Source organism: Saimiri boliviensis, chromosome 18 (genome assembly GCF_048565385.1).
Source record: "Saimiri boliviensis isolate mSaiBol1 chromosome 18, mSaiBol1.pri, whole genome shotgun sequence".
NCBI lineage: Eukaryota > Metazoa > Chordata > Mammalia > Primates > Cebidae > Saimiri > Saimiri boliviensis.
Window position 1 is genome coordinate 1,802,334 of NC_133466.1, and position 22,963 is coordinate 1,825,296.

At 51.3% G+C, this 22,963-nt stretch overlaps 1 protein-coding gene across 1 annotated transcript; it reads left to right on the plus strand.

Moving 5' to 3' along the window:
• Positions 1-1,008: 1,008 nt before the first annotated feature.
• Positions 1,009-22,241, plus strand: PTTG1IP (PTTG1 interacting protein). The gene is made up of 6 exons (XM_003927549.4): positions 1,009-1,220; positions 9,759-9,811; positions 12,415-12,523; positions 16,518-16,689; positions 17,604-17,650; positions 22,072-22,241. Exons 1-6 carry the CDS (start codon positions 1,106-1,108, stop codon positions 22,116-22,118), a joined length of 543 nt encoding a protein of 180 aa, XP_003927598.1. The 5' UTR covers positions 1,009-1,105; the 3' UTR covers positions 22,119-22,241.
• The last annotated feature ends 722 nt before the right edge of the window (positions 22,242-22,963 follow it).

A 22,963-nucleotide genomic window follows, 5' to 3' on the forward strand; every position in this document is an offset into this window, starting at 1 on the left:
GGAAGGGACCCTCAGGAGGCAGAGGCCGAGGGGCTTTCAGCACGACCGCGGCGTCCCTCCCACGAGGCGGGCGCACGGTCACAGCCACAGCGTCTGTCTGACGACGGGCAGGGCATGTTGTGGGGAGGGTCCAGTGCACACGTCAGAGGGTGCGGCGGCCACGGTTTCCCGTCTCCGGTCCGAGCAGAGCAGGACAAAGGAGAAGCGAACCCACGAGGGTCACGAACTAGGAAGGCGGAGGTTCCGTCCCCGGCACCGGCGAGTCCCGACCGAGAAAGCAGCCGCGGGCGAGGGAGCGGGCGGCCCCGGCCCCGCGGGGCTCCAAGCGCGCGGCCTGTGCTCAGGTTCCACCTGCAAACGCGTTTTGGCCGTTTCGGAAGTGGCCTGAAACGCGCCCGTCAGGACTGAGTCCTTTCGTCCACCCAGGGGCCCGGAAGGCCGCAGCGGGGGCGTCGGCGGGAGTGCGGGTCACAGTTCGGCAGCACACGGGTCAGGCCGTTCCGGGGCCGCTTCTGGCGAGGGTAACGCACAAACATAAAGAATCCACGGAAAGCCCCCCACGGACAGCGGCGGGCCAGGGCGGGAAGCCCGGGTGAGGGGCGCGGGCGCGGCGCGGACCACGAGAGCCCACCCGCGCGTCTTCCACAGCTCGCTGAAGAGCAGCGTGAGCAGCGCTTGGGGCCGCCGTCCCGGATGCGCGCAACCCTTTAGGACGGAGGCTACCGTGACCTCCGCCACCGAAACACCGCGCTCCCCTAGTCCCCTCCGCGGGCCGCCCTTCCCCGCCGCGCAGGCGCAGGAGGCGCAGCGAGCCCCTCCACCCGTCCACGCCCCACCGCCCCGCGCAGGCGCACTGACGCACCGAGCCTCGGCCGCTTTCCTCCCGAGGGGCCGCTCCTCCCTTGCGCAGGCGCACTGAGCCACAGCCGAGTCGGGAGGCGGGCCCGATTGCGAGGGGGCGGGGCGAGCTGCCTTTTGCGGCTGCGCCCTCGCATAGCCCCGCCCCAGCGAGCCACTTCCGGCGCCGCGGCTCTTCCGGGCAGAGACCGCTGAGGCTGGCATCGGAGTCGTAACGTACCGCTGACCGAGCGAACGGCCGGCCGTCATGGTGCCCAGAGTGGCCCGCGGGCCGATGCCATACTGGAGGTTGCCCCTCGGTGGCGCCGCGCTGCTCCTGCTGCTCATCTCGGTGGCCGCCGCGCAGGAGCCTTCCGGAGCGGGTGAGGGCCGCGAAGGGGGCGGGGCGGCTGGAGGTCCGGGTCGGGGTCGGTGTCGGGGTCGGGGTCCGGGCCGCGGCGCTGGGCTCCGTGGGCGGCCCGGGCGCACGGTCGCAGGCAGCACCCTGGCGGAGGCATCCCGAGGGTCACGCCGGTCTGGCGGCCGCGGGAGCTGCCCTCGCGGCTGGCGTGCGGGCCTGGGAAGAGCCGCCTTCGTCTTTGTCTTTGTTTCTGTCCAGTCGCTGCGGCGCTCCTCGCGCGTGGCCGCGGGTTGGCCCTCGCCCGGCAGGCGGGACGCTTGGCACCTGCGGTCTCACCGCGACCCCAGACGGCTCTCCTCGGGTTCGATCCCTACCCGGGAAGCCGGCCCACGATATGCTCGAGGGCGCACAGCTGGTCGGGGACCGGCTGAGATGGCGGCCCCTGGCCCCTGGAGGGTGGTGGGGGCCGCGGCCGGTGTGTCTGGGCAGCCGGCGGCGTTCACGCTGCCACTCCCACCCGGCTGCAGTTCCCTGCACAGCAGCGAACGCTCGTCGTTGTCTCATGCCCTAGAAAGGCAGGCCTCCCCAAAGCAGGCGGTAGCGTCTGATTTTGAGGCAAGCTGAGTTCGGCTCTGCGCTGTCCAGACCCACAGGTGGCATTCCTCATTCGTTTATCCCATCTGCGCCCGGCGCTGCGGCCACAGTGATGACCGACAGACCGAGCTCCCGTCCTAGAGGAGCTGAGTCCCGGGAAGCTGACCAAGAAACCAGCAGTTAGGAAAGTGCATGACATGAGACTCCGTTCCAGAAGCCAGGACTGTTTATGGAGGGTGGTTTCCTGTGGGGCTGGGCCTCCGGGGCCTGGTGGGCTGCGGGAAAATCCAGATGATTTTAAGCTGAGGAGTGTCACAGCTGGACCTGTTTCAGAAATGTCATGCTGGCTTCTGTGTGTGGAGTTTCCAGGTGACCACTAGGGTTGGATAATAGCGTCACCCTAACTTCAGTTTCCTGACCCTTAGAATTCGGGTTGACCTGGGCCCCGCTTGAGGGATTAATACTTTTGTCCACTCACGTTAGCCCAGGCTCTGTGAGGTTCTCTTTAACTCTAGCATAGCAGAGCACCTTTTATTTTTGTGGCCTTATGGAGTGTTTATTCTAGTGCAGAATTAGTTGTTTCTTTTTATCTACTTCCAAGTGTACTGCTTGTTACGTCAGCAATGCAGCTGCCTTGAAGTTTGTTAATCCAGGAGGCCAGTGGTACTGTACTGGGAACTTTTGGCCCAAATTGAGTTTGAAGCACAAACGTTACGTTTCAACAAACAGATGGGCGTCTGCGGGGAGAGTTTGTGATTCACTGGAAACTCATATCTGTGGCTCAGGGGTGTGTTTGCTTGCATTGTTAAAGTGGGAGTGTCAGGAAAGCAACCCTGAGGTTTTGTTTGACTACTCTGATTCCTGCTGCTCCGCAGTTCTGAAGGGTGCAGAGGTGGCTGTGGATGAGTGGACCTGACAGTTTGGGAATTAATCCGGAACTGCCCATCGGTGTGTCAGCTGAAAAGCACTTCCTTCTCCACTTGGAGGCTGTCCTCGGTTGCTTCCACTTATAGTAACCACCTAATCACCAAGTCCTGGTGGGTGGACTGTTGTTTCTCTCACTGGGGACCCCTTGAAATAGCAAGAATGATGCCATGTCATGTTGACATTCACTGACCAAGCGCTCTTGGTGTCTGTGTGCCTCTTGTCCTTGGAGAAAGGGGCCATTTATAGCATGGAGAACTCCCCTTTTCCCACGGAGTACTTGCTTAGTGTGAGATTTTTACTGCTTGTCATAGTTACGGAAATGTGACCACAGTACTAATGTTTAAAACATTTTGTTTTCTTTACAAGGATACTTTGTGAATTTAAAGAATACATTATACCAATCCAAATCCAACACTTTGAAGCATCTTTTTATGTGTTTTAATGGAGGAGAGACATTAAGAACCCATGGTGTATTGAAGATCTTTAGATCTTCAGGCGTGAGCCACTACACCTTCAAGATTCTTGAAGTTAAAGCAACCTGGACAGGGCTTTTTGGACCCCACTTTATTTGTGTATGGGGTCAGACTCAATCCAAGAGCTTCATCTGGGGGAAAGATAACCCCTAAAAGGAGCTCAGACTGCTCTCTGATGCTTGGCGCAGTAGTGGCCAGTGCAGGTCCCCCAGGTGGTGGGTCCCACTCAACTGCTCCTACAGTGGGGACTCCTGATGTGGAAGAGGTATCTGTAGTTTTGCCCCTCTCACCCTGAGAAGCCTGGCTTTCTAATTGTCTAGAGTGCTATGGTGCCGTACGGTTCACAGTGTTGATACATACTACTGGTCTGCAACTCCTTCTTTTCTATTGAAATAGTGGGGTTTTTTGGTCTCCATATCTACCCTCTTTTCTCCCCCGGAATTGGCAATGTAGTTGTTTTCCATGCCTCTGTCACAGTGCAGAGTGGGCACCCTGCCCCTGTTGGCTGTTTGTCCTGCTGATGAGTATGGAGACTGCAGCCTGTGGCCTGCGGTGTGACAGGTGCCTGACAAGGAGATACTTTCACATACTGGTGTGTTCCTTTGTGCTTGCTGCGTTTACTGACTTGCCTGAAACTTTAGGAAAGTGCTGAAATGGGTCATGGAGGGTTAGTGTATCCTGACAGAAGAAAATGTTTTTTGTTGTTTTTTCCTTCAATTTCTGAAACAAATGAGACTGAATGTTCTTTAAAAATTGGTAAATGGAGTTTAAATTGAAGTCCTACAGTCATAGGACCTCAAAAGTCAGGGCAATCACATTCAGACTTAAGAAACACAAGGGCAGTTTTTATCTGTGGTTTTCTAGCACATGGTTTTTCTGTATCTCGTGATGAGATAAGAGATGTGATCTCTTAAAGAAATAAACACTGCTTGTGAAGCCATAACAAATGATTCATGCCTCTTCATTTCTCTTCTCTCTCTCTTCTCGCTCTCTCCTCTCTCTCTCCTCTTTTCAAGTTGGAGTCTTGCCCTGTCTCCCAGGCTGGAGTGCAGTGGCATGATCTCAGCTCACTGCAACCTCCACCTCTCAGGTTCAAGCGATTCTCCTGCCTCAGCCTCCCAAGTAGCTGGGATTACAGGTGTATGCCATCATGCCTGGCTAATTTTTGTGTTTTTAGTAGAGATGGGGTTTCACCATGTTGGCCAGGCCGGTCTCAAACTCCAGGTGATCTGCCTGCCTTGGCCTCCCAGAGTGCTGGGATTACAGGCGTGAGCCACTACACCTTTCTTTTCTTACTATGCAAGATGATGTGTTTTGAAACGACAGAATAGAATGACCTTTTTCCAGCTCTGATGTTATTTTCATGAGGACTGTAAACGTTGATGAAAACCCTCCCTGTTCTTGGCCTGCTGGGAGCGGGAGGAATGTTGGGTGGTTTTTTTTTCCGGCCTCTTCCTCTCATGCCTCTCTGCTGACTCAGATTGACCTGTAATCCAGACATCTGTGAGTTTATGGTGTGTGTCTTGGAGCTCAGTTCTTTTAGTTCACACAAGACTAGTTATCAGAAAGAAGCTTTAAAAATGAAAATCCCGGGCCGGGCACGGTGGCTCAAGCCTGTAATCCCAGCACTTTGGGAGGCCGAGGCAGGTGGATCACGAGGTCAAGAGATCGAGACCATCCTGGTCAACATGGTGAAATCCTGTCTCTACTAAAAATACAAAAATTAGCTGGGCATGGTGGTGCATGCCTGTAATCCCAGCTACTCAGGAGGCTGAGGCAGGAGAATTGCCTGAACCCAGGAGGCAGAGGTTGCAGTGAGCCGAGATCGCGCCATTGCACTCCAGCCTGGGTAACAAGAGCGAGACTCCGTCTCAAAAAAAAAAAAAAAAAAAAAAAAAAAAGAAAATCCCCGTGAATGAGAACGGCATCATCCCTGTCTCGTAGCCACTGGTAGACTGAGGAGAGGAAGCACACGTACCCTTCCTTGTAGATGACTTTTCAGAAAGGACTCAAGTGGTGTGTTGGGCATACCCTCTTGTCTCCTTGCCCAGGTTTGATTTAGAAAGACCTCAGAGGTGCAGAACGTTGAAGGAATAGTGCAGTGAACTCCTGAATGCCCTTTCGTTCCCAACATTGGCTCCATTTGCTTTAGCATTCCCTCTCTGTATCTTGATGTTATTTTAAAAGTTTATAATACGGCCGGGTGTGGTGGCTCACACCTGTAATTCCAGCACTTTGGAAGGCCGAGGTGGGTGGATCGTGAGGTCAGGTGTTCAAGACCGGCCTGGTCAACATGGTGAAACCCCATCTGTACTAAAAATACAAAAATTAGCCAGGCATGGTGGCAGATACCTATAATCCCAGCTACTCAGACGGGTGAGGCAGGAGAATTGCTTGAACCCGGGAGGCAGAAGTTGCAGTGAGCTGAGATCGCGCCACTGCACTCCAGCCTGGGAGAGAAAGCAAGACTTTGTTTTAAATAAATAAATGTATATATATAAAATAAATTTTTTTGTGTTTATTTTTAACAATTGATTTTGCTGGGCATGGTCACTCATGCCTGTAATCCCGCACTTTGGGTGGCTGAGGTGGGGAGCATTGCTTGGGGGTCAGGAGTTCAAGACCAGCCTGGGTGACACAGAGAGACTCTATCTCTACTTATATTTTAAAAATGTGTTGTAAGTTGACATATCACAATTGTATAGCTTCTTGTTATTTTGACCAAACCATATGAGAGTAAGTTACTAATGTGGCCATTTATTTCTACATTCTTCAGTATATCACCTAAGAAGGAGAACATTCTTCTGCATAACTGAAGTACATATAATTATCAAAATCTGGATATGTAACATTGATACAATATCATTGAATACCTGAGTTATAATAGGGCAAATCATATACAAATTTTACCAGTCCCCAGCAATGTCCTGGGGGGACACCCACCCACCCAGAATCCAGGATCACAAGTTGGATTTAATTGTTAATCTCTTTCATCTCCGTTGATCTAGACTAGTTCCTCAGTCTGGCTTTGTTTTCAGAAAGCCAGTTTGTGGAAGGAGCCTCAGTGGGTCTTACCAAGTGTTTCCTTTGATTCAACTCCGGTGCACTTTGGCAGCAGCACAATGATTATGTCCTCTCAGTGCCCTGTGGGAGGCACACACTGTCACTTTGTCCCATCATCATGTTGTCCTGGGTTATGGTGGGGATGACTGATCACTTGCAAGGTGCTACCTTCTCTCCGTGAATAATGATTCACCTCTGGGGAGGGGCTTTGAGACTGTCTTGTCGGTCTACAGGCAGACCCCAGGGTCTTGGCATCCTCGAGGCATTCCTGCCTGCATTCGTGTTGACTGTGATGCTGGTGAAATGGAGGCTTCTCAGCTCATCATTTCTTCAGCATTTGCCACTTGCCTTCCTTTATTTCATGTCAGTATGGATTCTATAGGTTAGAGTTCATGACTGTTGTTAGAGTGAACCCAAAGTTTCTCTTCAAAGAATCAGCGTGTCAGCATGTTCAGCTCTCTTATTCTTTAATTCTCTGTTTTAAAGTTTAATTTCCTTGTAGTTTCAGTAAACAATATTTTCCACTGATTCTAATCAGGAGTGCACATCTGTTCCTCTGGTCCCCTGCCCTGTCCTGACTCATCTTGGTCACCTGCTCTGGTCACCTGCTTTGACCCCTGCTTACCTACTCTGACCTACCTGTAACATCCTTCCTGCCAAACTACCTACCCCTCCACTCCAACTCGTACCCCTGCTCCCTTTAAAATAGCCAATCAGAGTTAACTAGACTGTGCGGTCTAACTGTAGCCAGTAGGGGAACAACACAGCAGTAGGGGCGACCTCGGTCAGAAGGGGACAAGGAGACCCCTTCCCCTTCTTGTCTAGGTGTGTACTCGCCATTGTTCCATCTGTGAGACGCACCATTCTGCAGAAGTAAATTGCCTTGCTGGGGAAATTTATGTTCGAGTGCTACTTCTTTTGCGGCGTCAAAAATTCTACGTATAACACTGTTATCATTTATTTTGGTGTTCACTTGGCCCACATTTGGCCATAAAGACTCTGCAGGCTGGCATTTGGGTCCTCTTGCCATTCGTTCATGTCCGTGTCACTCTCGGGCACTGCATGCTGTCTGTGGCTCATCTTGTCTGCTTTCTGCCCCACTTCTGGAATCAGCCATTTCTCCAAGGAGCTCTACTTCCTGTTAGTGGGGAACAGCATCTAGAAGGCAAGACCTGGGCACCAAAAGCATGCCTCTGCTACTGGGTGTTGTCCTTTCTCGGCCCCTTCAGTGGACAGAGCTAGGAGTTGAATTTTAAAATCAAGAGTTTGTCATGGTGCCCATCACATTGCAGCCCCGCGGGGGTCTTTGCCCACCGTCAGCCTCAGTTGCCCCTTCCTCCCACAGCACCAAGTCACTGGGGACTTGGAAACATCAGCAGTGCTGTTCTATCAAAGTACCCTGTAACCCTGCCTCTCAGCAGTGCTTTAAGAAAATGAGGCTTTTCACTGGTTGTCAATTTTCTTTAGCTCCCTGGGGCTGAATAAGTACTACTTAGTGATAACTGCTGTAGAACATGTGACAAAATATGCTTTCATTTCAAATAAAGTGGGGTTTTATTTAGAAAAGTAGGATGTGGAACTACAGTGCTAAATAGAAGGGCCCCAACAGGGGACTCTGTAATTATTAGTCCCTCTTGGTAAATGTGATGAGTGAAATTGTAACTTAAAGCTAAAGCTCTTTTCCCTCCATTTCATCATGAAGCTCTTCACACGTACAGCAAAGCCGAGAGGGTGTGTGGTGCACGCTGGCATACCTGCCACCGAAGCCGTGGCCACGCTTTGCTGTGTTGCATTTGTCCAGGTGTCCCCCACAGCCTTCCACACCTGCGTGTCAGTCACAGACATGAGTGCAACGTCCCTGCCTTCACCGTGCCTGTCAGGGACCAGCGTTCAGCAGTTGTCTTGTGTTTTTCCTTTCAAGATACATTTTTTAAACAGGAAAATGTGGGAAATTTAACTGCACTGTTCAGTGACTTACATCTGCATAGCCCAGACCCAGACAGACCTCAACCTGGAAGATTCAGCCTCCCCCACGCATGGCTGTCCCCAGGCAGCCATTGCCCTCTTCCATCCGTAGGTGAGTCTCACCTGTTGTAGAGCTGCATGGCCACGACATCACATGGTAGGGTCCTCTGTGTAAGGCGTCTTTCACTCATGTGATGTGCTTCAGACTCATCTACCTTTTACACAGACCAGTTCATTTCTTTTTATTGCCGAACGGTGTTAGTGATTGCACAGCCACATGGCTCACTAAAGGAGAGACATGTCAAACAGCCTTTTGTGTTTGGAATGTCTTTTCCAGAAGATCCCTTCCTACAGGGGCCATGTGATTGCTGTGCTTGGTGCCTTGCTCGTATTGTGTGAGTGTTCCAGCCTGGCCACCTCCTACAGAGCGACATCTGGGCTGTGTTCAGCTTGGGGCCATCACACAGCGTTCCCACGCAGGTCTGTCTGTGGATGCAGGCTCCCTCTGTCCTGGAAGAAATAATAAAGTTGGAATTGCTGAGTTGTAGGTGGTCGCATGTTTGCTTATGAGCAGCTGCCAGACCTTCTTTGCAAATAGTTGAGCCGTTTACGCTTTCACCAACACCGTGTGAGAGTTCTGTTGCTGTACATCCTTGCCAACATTTGGTATTATCATTTTCTTTAAATGTAGCCACTGTGGTGGGTGTGCAGTCATCTGTCATCATAGTTTTAATTTGCATTTCTCTGGTGGCTGGTGATGTGCACAGAGCTCTTTTCAGTTCACGTTGTGTGTGTGTTTTAAGGGATTTGGGGAGTAGGCAGTCAACTTGGTTGCGTATTGGAAATTATTCATGCAGTAGCTCTTGCTTCTTATTGGCTTGAGTTCCAGAGCTGTTGGTGGTGTGGAGTTTGACCCCTTCCTTAGCAGCAGTGCTGTGAGTAGTGGGCAGAGTTCCAGGGTGTTCTGTATGATTGGCGCAGGCTGGCCTGCCAGGCCTTCTTGGTACAGGGAGCATAGCCCAGTCTGGGGTGAGGCTGCCAGGGAACTGAGACCTTGCTTTGTCACATGAGCTTCGTGGGTGAGTCTGAAGACATGAGGGTGCTGCTTGGCAGTGTCACTGGTGTTGCTCTGGCCTTGGATGGAGGCTCCTGAGTTCCCTAAAGAGTGCTTGCTGATGAGCGGGAAGGTCCCAGTGGGTCCATGGTTAGTCATTACACAGCCACGGGCGCACCTTCTCTCGCAGAGAAATCTGAAACACAGCCTTCTGTGTTGGGACTCTTCTCTCCCAGAAGAGCTCTTGCGGATAGGAGCTGCATGTTTGTCCTGCCTGCAGCGGGATTCCTGGACGCTGGTTCCAGACCTCTTGAAGAAGGCTGGTTAGCAGCAGGGGTTCAGGGAGAGGAACTTCACTTGGTGATTCCAAATCACAGGTTCTTGGTGCCACGTCCCTCACTGGTGCCCCCCGCCCTGCTGGACTAACATTTCCATTGCCTGATTCTCAGTGACTGACTTGTCTCTCGCCTCTCTCTCCCCGCAGCATGTTCTCAGAACACAAACAAGACCTGTGAAGAGTGCCTGAAGAACGTCTCCGTAAGTAGCATGCGGACTAGAGGGCTTTCTCCAAGTCCAGGGAGTCACCTGGATATTAGGAGAGCTCTGTTGTTTGGGACTGGGGCTGTGTTTTATGATGTTTTTTAAATGTTATTTTAGCCCTTGCAGGCATATTAAACCTTCTCATGAAAACTGCAGCTACTGCCTGAGCATGATCAGTATCCGTGATTCACTCCTGAGCAGATGGGGCCATGCTGTGTGCTCTGCACTTTGGGGTCAGCTTTTCTAACAAGGCCCCTGTCGAGAAATTGGGCGGTCCGTAAAGCTGGAACCTACACCCCAAAGCTGTGAGCCTGTGTTTTCTTGGCTGTGAAGGGCTGCAGTGGAAGCTGCTTTCTGAGCTGCTCACACTGGATCGGAAGGGGCACAGCAAGGAGAGAGAGGCCAGTGGGCCAAGCCGTCCACAGCGTTCTTTGGTCATGATCAAAAGGTTTGGACGTTGTCCCAGGTTTTTAAAATACCTGTGTGACCTTCCGCAGGAGCGCAGCAGTCTGGAGCAAAGTTCCCTAAGACTCCGTGGTATGAGGTGGGGCCCGAGCCTCCCCAGGGTGCCTTCCCGCTGGAGTCAGATGTAGACGTCCTTGTGGGAGAAGGAGCAGCCATGGTGGGGAAGCAGAAGCACACTGCAGGTCTTGTGAAGGCGTGTGAACGGGGTCCCCTGGCTTTCTCTGCGTGGGGCCTGCTCCCGGGCCAGCCTGGCGGGCGCCTCTTAGGCTCGTCTTGCCACGGAGCTCTTGGTTCAGTAGCACCTAAGTTAGAGCCTCCTCGTGGCACCGTGAGGTCAGCGTGGGAAACCTGAGGGCAGGCCCGTGCTGGATGGGAGTGGTTGGGCAGAAAACAGCATCCCACAGAAAACAGTGGGGCTTTTTCTCAGGATTCCTGAGAGGCCACCCCCTGCCCCTTCCAGTCCGGGGTTTACCAGGTGTTGAGAACTGCTGAGCCCGAGGTCTCCTTTCCCCGACAGTCAGGTTTGATGCCACGAGGCAGGTTGGGAAAGATGTATTAGATGATTTCCAGCCTAAGGCCTGAACTGTGTTCTTAAAAATCAGTTCTGGCCAGGCGCGGTGGCTCACGCCTGTAATCCCAGCACTTTGGGAGGCCGAGGCGGGTGGATCACGAAGTCAAGAGATCGAGACCATCCTGATCAACATGGTGAAACCCCGTCTCTACTAAAAATACAAAAAATTAGCTGGGCATGGTGGCGCGTGCCTGTAATCCCAGCTACTCAGGAGGCTGAGGCAGGAGAATTGCCTGAACCTGGGAGGCGGAGGTTGCGGTGAGCCAAGATTGCTCCATTGCACTCCAGCCTGGGTAACAAGAGCAAAAACTCCGTCTCAAAAAAAAAAAAAAAAAATCACTCCATGAGGCAGTGGCGCAGGCTGGACACATACCTCTTCAGTTTGTGGGACTTGAGTGGATACTTGATTTCTGAATAAAAAAGTGGAAGATGCTGTTTCTGTGGTTTCAAATCTTGCCATTGGTGATGTTGAACTTGCTCTAATGTGTCTGGTCCTGGTGTGTTTTCTCCATGCTGCTGCTTTTTAGTCTCTGGATTTTTCCATTGGAAGTCATGCCAGCCTTGAACATAGCTCACTGTTGCATGTAGCTTTGTGGCCTAGAGAGCGTTTTTACTGGAGTGCACTGTGTAACCCCTCACCACCCTTGGCGGGTATGGTGACAACAGCGATCTCATGGCTGAGGCAGCCGATGGACTTGCCCAGGTCATTGTGGATGGGGCCAGTCCAGAAGGGCTGAAGGCCTGACTCCAGCTCTGAACCCAGACAGGGCAGTGCAGAGGGCCACTTTCCTTGCGGCTAGCTTCAGGCATGTGTAGGTGTGCTCTTGGGCACACAGGAGGTTTCTGGAAGGAGGTGCCAGTTCCTGGAAGGCCTCAAGAGGACCCTGCATGTTGGAAGAGAGGCTGTGGTGGGCTGTGGTCATGTTCCTGAGGCTGTAGTAGGCTATGGGTCTCTGCAAATGATGGCCATGCTCACCAGAGTCCACTCAGCACAAACTCAGTGAGTACTTGTGATGGGCAGGCTGTGTTCTGTGTTCTGCGGACACTTTAGCCAGTGAAGTGCACAGATGCCTGCCCTCAGGCACACAGAGCATGGTGGATATGGTGCCCAGGTGCTCAGCATGTGGGGAGGTGACGGAGGGGTGGCGGAGGTGAGCCACAGTGTTCAGTTAGTTGGTCGGGGCGGGGCTCGTCCAGTTGGTGGGGAGTCACACAGATGTGGAGAGAGTACTCCAGACAGAACAGGCAGGCTAAGCAGAGGCTGTGAGCAGGGGGTGGGGATTGGCAGCACCCAGGAGCAGCACAGAGGCCCCTTGGCCTCAGCAGGGTGACTTGTGGAAGGGATCTGAGTGATAGAAGCCTTGGGTGAGTCTGTGGAGAGCTGACAGGGCTGCCGGCCGCCATGCTGGGTGTGGACTGAAGGCAGGGACGAGGTGGGAGGTGGGAGGCTGAGCCGTTCCAGCTGTTCACAGAGCAATGGCGGCACTGGTGGGCTGTGGGCAGAGCCTGGACAGTTCTTTCTTTGGTTTTCTATTGCGTTTCTAACGTTGTTGGTCTCTTTCAGTGTCTTTGGTGTAACACTAACAAGGCATGTCTGGACTACCCAGTGACAAGTGTCTTGCCACCTGCCTCCCTTTGTAAATTGAGCTCTGCACGCTGGGGAGTCTGTTGGGGTAAGTCATTGTTTTCATTTGCTTCTTGCAAAATCGATACTTCTTTGAAAATAGTAGTATGTGCTCAATTAGCAGAAGTTGCTGAAAATGTGCTGCCAGTAGCTTTGTGACTCCCAGCAAGGCGTTGGGAAGCCAGGGGTGATCTGGTGATGGGAAAGCAGCCTAGGGCTCCCTGGGGAACCTGGAGGCCCTCTTTCAAGGTTGTCAGCCCCAGCTCTATCTCACGATGTTACGGAAGGCGTCAGGGGAAGGGTGAGTTTGAAGGCAGCGTTTTGACTTCTCTGCATAGTATGTTTTATTCATATGTCACCCTTGACACTCATCTGTGAATTCCTCTAGAATCTCCAATTTTCCAGCTTACGAATCCTTGCTTAGCGTGGACACAGGCCTCTCTTTTTGTATGTATATCTTTATATATTTGATTTTGCAGGCTTTTTAAATTAGGGGGATCAGCTCTTGTGAGATTCAGATTGTTTCCTAGTTTGTCTTTTAAATCAGTCTGTGGTGTGTTTTGTTACCTGGAACTCATTATTATGTAGTTGAATTTAATCTTTTAGGCCTCGGGTTTTGGGGTAATACATAGGCTTCCTAAGCTTTGCAAAGGAGCCAGTATTTTCTGAAGGTGTTTGGATGATTCTTTCTGTTTATTTGCATCTCGGATCCCCCTGCAACTTCTGTCTTAAATATCGTGCTTCGAATTGATTTCCATTTCCAAGTCTATATAATGCAGTCTATATAATGCAGACATGTGCACATACATATATTCAGTGCATTTTTGCAGTCCTTATCACCACTCACAGCAAAGTAGGTAGGACTTCCAGGACTCTTCCCAATTCCTGCCAAGACCTCCACAGGAGCCACTGACTGACTTCCCATCACACAGATTGATGTCACTGGTTCGTGGCCTGTATGTGGAGGAAGCCCTGTACTTCCTCTGACTTTTTATTCGGCACATGTCCGAGTTCACGTCAGTCTCGTGCAGTGTCCCGCACAGCTGTCCAGCCACACGCCGCTCGGGACGTCTGGGTCCTAGTGCTGCTAGGAGTGGTCGTGTTGGCGCTGACGCAGGCGCTGACGTCTCTGGAGGTGGGAGGTCGGAGTTGTTGAGTCACGGTGCACATTTGTGTTTAGTGTTAGTAAGTCTGCCAAACGTTTTGCGTAGCTGTGCCAGTTTGGCCTCCTCCAGGCAATGTGGGACTTGGTTGCTCCACATCCCTCCTGACGTTTAAGGTAACCAGCCACCCTAATTTTAGTCCATCTAGTGGGTGTGTAGTGTGTCTTGTGCTTCTCATTTGCATTTCTGCAGTGACTAGTCGGTCACGTTGAGCACCTTTACACATGGTGGGCGTTTTTGACAATTCTCTTGTGAAATGAAATTCCCACGCTTGGCTACAGAAATGGATGGATACACAACACTCACCCCTGCACATGAGAGCAGCAGCAGGTGATCAGTCACAGTCACAGCAGGGAGGGGCACCACACGCCACACAGGGGAACAGGCCGGGACTCGGGAGGCAGCTGCGGCGTCACAGGAGGGTGGGGCGTGAAGAGCTTCTTCGGTTAATTCTGAGGCTGAGAGGGAACTGCGATACCCGCTACTCTGGGAGAAGCAGGAAGTGTGCCTGACATGCCAGGGGAGCAAGAGGCTGTCTGAGCCAGGACCTTGTCCAACCTTGTCCACAGGGCCTGAGTAGGGAGGAGAACTCGTGGCTGGGCCCTCAGGGCCCTCCTGGTTTCACCAGATCCCACGGCGCACATGATGCTAATTTTAGGTCTTGCACCACAGACCTTTATTTATTCTTACAAATAACTTTAGAACCATTTATCCGTTTCTAGGCAAAATGTTTTTGGAGCTTTAATTGTAATGACCTAAAACACACGCTCACTTGGAGGTAAATGAGATGTCTGCAGCATTGGCTGCTCGTCCAGAGACAAAGATGCCTTTCTTTGCCAGGTCTCTCCTACATCCTTTGGTTCAAGTTCAACTTCTTCCTGGGTTTTACCCTCTATAATCAGCAAAAAGGAGCCCTAAATTTGTTTCCCATTATGACAGGATTTCTGTTTGTTTTTAACTAGTTTTAGCTGCTAATCAGAAAAGCTGTCTGAGGAGGGGTAGATATGTTTTAGGGCCAGCCATCTTGTTGATCTCATTGGGTTTTTTAGTTTATTTTTCTGGAGTTCTCCAGTCAAAAAATGACATCTTTAGCCAGGTGCAGTGGCACATGCCTGTAATCCCAGCACTTTGGGAGGCCGAGGTAGGTGGATCACTTGAGGTCAGGAGTTCAAGACCAGCCTGGCCAACATGAGCAAACCCTATCTCTATTTAAGAAAATACAGAATTAGCTAAGTGGTGGTGCATGTCTGCAATCCCGGCTACTCGGGAGGCTGAAGCAGAAGAATTGCTTGAACCCGGCAGTGAGCCAAGATCGTGCCATTGCACTCCAGCCTGGGCAACAGGAGCAAAACTCCGTCTCAAAAAAAAATGACGTCTTCTGCCAATGAAGGTCCCCTCTCTAGTTCTCCCTATTACTATAATGTTTGCAATTCTATATTTCCAGAACGGTTCAGAGAAAGAAAAAACACAGAAGCTCAAAAGGCATTTGATCAGATGTAACTCCCATTCCTGATTTTCAAACTAGTTTAATCAACTAAAAAATGAGTTCTGTTAAACAAGTAACTCACTAGAAGTGTATCTCAGTGCGCACGGCAGCAAAGGGCCAGACTGAGGGCGTCCCAGAGGCTGGCCTTCTGCCTCCACGCAGCCCCTGGAGGTCAGAGGCTATCACCTGTGGTGTGGCACAGCTGCTAACTAGAGCTACCAACAGAGTGAATCTCAGGTCATCTACTGCCCAGGGGAGTTTGCTCATAAAGCCGTCTTCAGGAGGCTGGGTGGGTATTTTCTGTTTTTTTTTTGAGACCGTGTTTTGCTGTGTTGCCCAGGTTGGAGTGCAGTAGTGCAGGCATGGCTCATTGCAGCCTCAGCCTCCAGAGCCCCAGCGATCCTCCCACCCAGCCTCCCATGTCGCTGGGACCAGACATACATGCCACCGCATCCAGCTAATTTTGTGAAAGTTTGTGTAGAAATGGGCAGGGGTGGGGCCTCACTTTGTTGGCCTGGCTGGTGTTGAACTCCTGGACTCACGCACTCCTCTTGCTTCGGCCTCCCACAGTGCTGGGATTATAGGTGTTCCAGCCAAGGAGGCTGTTGGAACTGGCTGATTGAAAACACATTTGCAGAGCAGTGTTAGGGTGTTTTCTAATTGGCTCTGGTTTGAACCGAATGGAAAAATCTTGGCTGATTTTAATTTATAGATCTTTAAAAGAAGTTGAATAGTAAGATTTGTTTTAAATTTGCATGTGTCTCTGAAGGTTGGTTGTGGAAGGCATTGGTGTTTGGTACTGATTAGCCATTTTTTAACCCTAGGGAACCCAAAATATTGAGATTTGAAGATGACCCCATCTTATTCCATGGCCTGGTCTGCCCCTCCCCGGTCATTCCTTTTGAATCTGGCAGTCAGTATGTGCCCTGAGAGTTTCTTTCTTTTGTAAATAATTGTAATATTTTTGACTTTGGTTTAAATAAAAAACAAAGCTACATCTGGCTTCACCTCCATTTCTATGAGTTTAGAATGTCTTAGGAGAGTCTGAATATACAGCTTAGAATTCTGGTTTAGTTAACTTTTCTCATGCTTCAAATACCTTTTCAAACTCAAGTGAGAAGACTACCCTGTCACTTGGGTTCATCGTGGTTAATCCATAATGGTAAGTCACAGATAAGAACCTGTGGCTGAAAGGAGGCTCAGAGAGTGCCGGACGCTGTGGGGTGGGTGCAAGGCCACAGGCTCTCCACACCCCGGAGCCAGCAGCTGGGCCAAGGTGTTTCCTACTTAATGCTCCCGTGTTCTGAGATGGTTCCCAGGGACTAGGGAAGGGTGCTGCGCTGGGGTGGTTCTCTGTCTGTGGCGGCCCTGACTCGAGATGTGTGACTCTCCAGTGAACTTTGAGGCGTTGATCATTACCATGTCGGTGGTTGGAGGAGCCTTCCTCCTGGGCATCGCCGTCTGCTGCTGCTGCTGCTGCAGGAGGAAGAGGAGCCGGAAGCCGGACAGGAGCGAGGAGAAGGCCATTCGTGAGCGGGAGGAGAGGCGGATACGGCAGGAGGAACGGTGAGGTCGCGGCGATCCCCTCTGGGAAGAAGTTCACCTTGAGGGGATTCACATCTGCAAGGCTGTGGGAGTCACGTGTATTCATCATGAGCTTTCCTCAGGTTTTAGAAATTAAGAATGTATGTAGCACCCAGGGGATCTTCTAGGTCATGGTGGAGAGTGAGAACAGGGTGGGAACCCGGTGGTGGCCGTGGAACTCGCTTCCACAGGCTTCCTTGCCTGTCTCCCCCAGTCCGTGCAATGAGACTCACGTCTGTGGCGTCATGGGTCTGTTACAGTTGCTAAGGCGGCTGGTCCAGGCCCTTCATGTGCCAGGAGCAAGCTGAGGCTCAGAGGGGACAGCGTCTGCCTGTGGCCAGGTTGGCTGTCCTGTCACCATTCCCTGGTGACACAGTACTCTCCTGTGTGCTGGGGCTGCTGGGTAGCCCTGGGCGGAGGTGGTGTCAGCCACACCTGGCAAGAGAGTCAAGCTGGCGGCTGGTGAGGGTGGAGGCGGGACAGATTTTCCATGTATCCACCTTGAAGTGACATGCTACTGAGTAAAAGCTGACAATCACATTTCCTAACTGTCTTCAGAACCTGGTGTACGATTTTTACTCGTCAGTGTATTTTTTTGGTATGAAAAAAGCTTTTTAAAAATCACAGTATTGGGCATTTGTATTGATTTTATTGAAAAGAATAGATAATACATTGGAATAGCCTTGGAAGACTGGGTTCATTGTCACCCTGCCTGTCCTCATGGGTGTGTGGCCCGGTGACCAAGCTTGTCCCTACCCTGGTTTCACTCTGGAAACTGGAGGGAAGCCACCAGAAGAAACCTGCGGCCCCTCCTGAGGGACACGGAACGGAGGGCGTGTCTTGCAGTTACAGTGAATGCTGTAGCTTGGTGCTAATCACGTTTCTCTGTGTTTTAGGAGAGCAGAGATGAAGACAAGACATGATGAGATCAGAAAAAAATATGGTAAGGACGGGTCCAACCCCTTCTGGACAGGGTGGGAGGCGATGCTATGATGTCTTGGTCCTTGTTAGTGCTGGTGGGGCCTGACACTGGGCTGTGGGTTCATCCATCGGAATAGAACCAAGTGCCGATGGGGCCTGAGATTGGGCTAGGGGTTCACCCATCAGTACAGAACCGCGTCTCTCAGAGAGGAGCAGCTGGCATTTCCGCGGCGGTGCTGCGGTGAACTCGCTCCTAGGAATATTTGATCTCAGCCAGTTGTCTTTATGAAGTCTGCTTTCCCAGGTACCCGTTTGCTTATCAAGCCACAAGACCTCTGGGCTGGAAGTCTCAGCTGTTCCGCCATCGCGTTAGGCTTCCTGTGGGTCCACCTATGTAACCGAGGTGCCAGTGCCGCGAGTTTCCCGTCTTTGTTTGGGGACAGCCCCTCACCCTCGGGAGCAATGCTGGTTGCCATCTTCTGAGTGTGGCAGGAGCTCCTTCCGAGAATTTCCCGGCACAGGCCCTGTTCCCTCTTGCCCAGCCTTGGTGCTCTGTTGTTTGGTTGTGTCTGGAGAGATTTTGAGGGGGAGCTTTGAAGGAGTCAGAATGAATGTATTTGCCAAAAGTAAACCTTGTTTTTAGTTGGAGTGAATTGGAAACACACATTACATTACCTGTCCTCCCCCAGATCACGTGATGTTCACTGCTTGGCGTTGAACCTAGGCGTGCTTCGTTGACTGTGTACTGATTTTAAAGTCCGCAAAGATTACGAGCGTCCCCCGCACTGCGTTTGTGGTTGTGTAGCAGACTTGGTGGAAACTGTCTCCTCGCCGTACAAGGCGTGTGGCCCTGGGCTCATGGAAGCCGCGGTCCTCAGGAATGTTGTCCTGCGCCCACAGTGCTTTCCTTGAAACCTAACTGGAAAATTTCAGAGCCTTTTCTGGCTGCTGCAGTGTTTTAAGCTCTGTTTGTGTTAGGAAGTTTCATGTATTTGTGGTACTTTAGGACCCCACCCTCGGGGACATGAAGACATTGCTGCGTGCTTTCCGTCATCTGCTGGGGGTGTTACTGCGAAGCCCAGCAGCACCGTGAGCAGCACCTCTGTCAGGGACGGGTGGTGGGCGTCGTAGCCCCAGAGGCTTATTTCCCTCCCGTGGGGTCTGTAGAGGCCCCATGCTGCTGGTGCCCTGGGCTGGAAATGCTGGGTAGCTCTGCCCATTGGCTGGGGTGTCCCCTCCCTGTGAGTTCTGGCCTCCTTGGAAAGTCACCTCCATGTGACCATGCTGTGACCTGAGGCCAGGTGGGTCCCGTCAGTCTCAAAGTGTTGGCTCGGTGGCTTGAGGCTGCCTTGGCTGCTGGTCTTGAGACGCCCAGGGGCTGATGGAGGCTTTTTCCTGTGTTGCTGTCCATCAGTCTCCTGAGTGCTGCATGCTTTGGCGGTGCCGCACGGGGTCTCTGGGTTCTCCAAAGTGGAGCCTTCGATGCCTCCTTGTCCTTGCCCCGCCCCCTCCATCACCTGTGTTTCCTGGAGTGTGTCTGTTATGGGTAGTGACCAGGCGCCAGGGTGCCACTGTCACGAGGAGCAGCACCAGGTCGCCCTCTTTCTCAGCGAGCGCATGCCTGTGTTGGTGAAGCCTGGGCCCAGCGGCGTCTGTGCAGGCCTGTCCTGGAGGCAGTGTGGTTTCCCTGAAACGGAAGAGTCAGAAAGAGCTTTTTGGCACGTGATTAATGCTGATTCATGTTAATGTAAATAAAACATGAGGTGGACACACACATGCACACACATACACACTGCACAATGCTTGTTATCGCCAAGTGCAACCCGTGTTTAAAGTTGCTCGGCCCTTACTGCGCCCCGGCTCCAGGGGGTGTGGGGCTGAGGGCGGCCAGCCAGGCTCTGGGCGGACCTGCGTCCTCTGTGTCTGGGCCCTTATTCGCTTACACCTGCCATTTCGGTGGTTAATTTGGCTCTTTAACTGCACTGATGAAATTAGCTTTTTGTGCCAGTTTGTAATAAAGCCCGTTGAATGGCCTGTGCTTTGGGAAGCCTCGGCTAGTTAGAAGAATTCCAAGAAATTCCTGATGGGAGAGTGGGAGAAAGTGTGAGTCAACCTGGTGCAGTTATTTAAAATAGCAGCGCACACGCAGGAACCTTATTTTGTCTTTGGTGTCTCCTCTAAACTGGAAGTCGACTCAGGAGCAAGTTTTCCAGTGGGACCTTAACTGCCTACAGCTGGTATCTGCTGACTCTTTCCCCAAACCTGTAGGGCACGTTGGGAGCCAGATGCAGGGCTGAGGGTCGTGGGGTGAGCCTTATGCTGTGCTGAGGCGCAGGATCCGAGAAATAAAGAGACAGGACACAGAAGTACAAAGAAAACGCAGCTGGGCTCGGGAGGCCACGCCACCTATAAGCAGAGTCAGGCGAGGCCCGAATGTCCAGAAGCGAGAGTATTTATTGTGTATAGGTTGGGGGCAGGGCAGTGAGTGGAATCATCTTTAAGGATAGTGATAGGATCGTGAGCAATAAAACAAGGGGTCCACCCCCATTAGGTCACCTAGGCCAGGTGGACAGTGCGCAGCAAGGGGCCTGTTCCCACGAAGGCAAGGGCCGTGTGCAGTAAGGGGTCCACCCCTATTAGGTCACCGAGGCTTGAAGGTGGGCCGTGCGCAGTGAAGAGGGTGCAGTGTGCAATACTTCTGTCTATGGGCAAACTACCTCTAAGAAGATTTATAGGAGGATGCTTTAAGTCACATAGCAGTGACAGGGCTGTCAGGGTTACCACCACCTTCTGGGAGCTTCCAATGGCTTCTATGGGAAGATGCTTTTCAAGCATCACAGTAGCAAGAGCTGATAAAGTTCACAGTCCCCAAGGTGGATTGCCGTTCGGAGCGCAGCCTTCCACGGGAACTGGAGCAAGGTCCTACAACTCCTTGATCAGGAGGAGCGGCTCTCGCCCCAAGCCTGCCACACAGCGGGTATCTTTACGATACTGAACGCTGCTGCCCGGGCCATGGATTCTTGTCCTGGTGTAACTGTCTTCCCTTAAATCATGCTCTGCACTGTGTCTGCTCTAGGCATTCCTCCGATTATAAGCTGCTTATCCCTTAATTCATGCTCTGTACTGTGTCCACTCTAGGCATTCCTCCGATTATGAACTAAGATATAATTATAGGTATATATGTAGGGAAATATTCTTCAGGCACGAATACTATCAACTATTGTATGATTCTATGTAGAGGATTATATAAAGGGATTCTTCAAGCCCTATTTCTACAAACTAATATATGATTATGTAAAGGATTATGTAAAAGGAAATAGCTGAGTAGTAACACTATAAAGTGAGATATTCCTCAAGCCCTAACTGTGCCAGGGTTCTTAGCTCTCATTCCTCAGTGCCTATATGGGGGGTTACCCACAAAACTGACTTTGAGCCTCATCTCCCAAAGCCTGATGCCTGGGCCCTCCTTGACAGGCAAGAAAGAGACGAGGCCAGGCCCTTCCTCACCGTCCTCTGCTTCCCCACCTCCTCCTCCATGCAGCCCCCAGAATACCTGCAGTGGATAGCTTTGTTGTAATTGTTGCAGATAATTTTAGTGTACAGTACAGATTTTTAAAGGGAGACAGAGGCTGGGCGCAGTGGCTTACGCCTGTAACCCCAGCACTTTGGGAGGCCAAGGTGGGCAAATTACCTGAGTTCAGGAGTTCGAGACCAGCCTGACCAACATGGAGAAACCCAGTCTCTACTAAAAATACAAAAATTAGCTGAGTGTGGTGGCACATGCCTGTAACCCCAGCTACCCAGGAGTCTGAGGCAGGAGAAACACTTGAACCTGGGAGGTGGAGGTTGCAGTGAGCCGAGGCATTCTGTTGCACTCGAGCCTGGGCAACAAGAGTGCAACTCCATCTCAAAAAGAGTTAAAAGAGAGAGAGAGAATGTGTGTGCATGTGTTTCTGCAGCATACAGGGAAAATTTCTGGTCCTCGGGCAAGTACCACGGGTTTACTGTCATGGATAAATACACATTTCATCCCAGTTCTGTCGCAGTACTCAAGAGTTAGATTGATGGTCATCTTAGTTTTCTGTAGCCTTAATTCCAAAGGTTAAGGAGCAGTTATAAGCACAAAGTAAGGTTATTTTGTTTAGCCAACCACTGTGGAAGGAAATATTTGCCTTAAATTTCTTTTCTTTGCTGAGCATCAGGAAATCAGTGCCTATCTCTTAGGATCTGTTACAATTCTTGTTTCTAGTAAATTGTATTTCAGTTTTAAGGTTTAAAATGGTGAGACTTCAGAAAAGGTTAAGCAGAGTATGGGAGGCTGCTTAGAACACCCGCTGTTGCTGCAGCCTCAGTCATTCTTATAAAACTCGCCTGTATGGCCTCTTAAAATTTTGTTTCTAGTTGAGTGAATGAATTTATGATTCAAGTGTATTTTATTTTCAGGCCTGTTTAAAGAAGAAAACCCATATGCTAGATTTGAAAACAACTGAAATGCTCCAACCCGCCAGGCAGTCCCGAAGCTTCCTGTGAGGTGCGCACACTCCACAGCACAGCCCGGCCGGGAGACCACGTGACCTTGACCAGTGCAGCCTTCAGGACAGGCGCTCGCAGAACTGCCCCTAAAGGACAATCGTCCTCTTGTCCCTGCAGACTTGTGACCTTTGATTCCTTGTTCATGCCTATATTTAGTCACTTGAAATGGGAAGCCTTTGGGGTTTGGGTTTTGGAGGAGGAAACGTGCCTATTCCACTACTCGTCTCAGTCTGTAAGCCGACTGCACACCAAGCCGCCTGGCGGCCCCGGCGCTGTGGCTGTTCATTCTCCTGGGCAGCAGCAGAGCCCGGCGTCCTCTCTGTCCACTAACAAGCTTACATGCAACAATGGGAAGCCGATTTTCCTTTTGTCATTTCCCCATAAAACCGTGGACAGTGTTCGTACACGTGTCTTAAGTCTTCACACCTGTTGACTCACGTGGCTTTTGCTGGTGACAGGGCTCCAGTACACGGTCTGATAAGGAGCTCCTCTTCCTAACTTCAATTCTGTTAAATGGCATTGAGGAGTCGCTAAACTTAAACCTTTAAAAAAAATTACTGGATTTTCTCCCCTACTTAAAAGATTTCACCAGAATACTTTCATATAAAATTTCAGGCCCCTTTTGGACAATTTTTAAAATTTGTGTTTTCACTAGAACATGAGACTGTTTTTCCCTTGGACGCTTGAATTACTCCTGTGGTGTTGGGCCTGCCTCTGGAGCGCTGCTGGGCTCCCATCCGGCGGTGTGGGGAGGACGCTGCAGCGCTCCCCAGCCCTCTTGGTATGCTCTTTCTGCCTGTTG

What these genes read in the sequence shown, in the direction of transcription:
- PTTG1IP (XM_003927549.4), top strand. Translation starts at nt 1,106, where the DNA reads ATGGTGCCCAGAGTGGCCCGCGGGCCGATGCCATACTGGAGGTTGCCC. An exon ending in ACGCTGGGGAGTCTGTTGGG is followed by an intron (nt 12,524 to 16,517) that starts GTAAGTCATTGT and finishes GTGACTCTCCAG; the next exon opens with TGAACTTTGAGGCGTTGATC. An exon ending in TGAGATCAGAAAAAAATATG is followed by an intron (nt 17,651 to 22,071) that starts GTAAGGACGGGT and finishes TTTTATTTTCAG; the next exon opens with GCCTGTTTAAAGAAGAAAAC.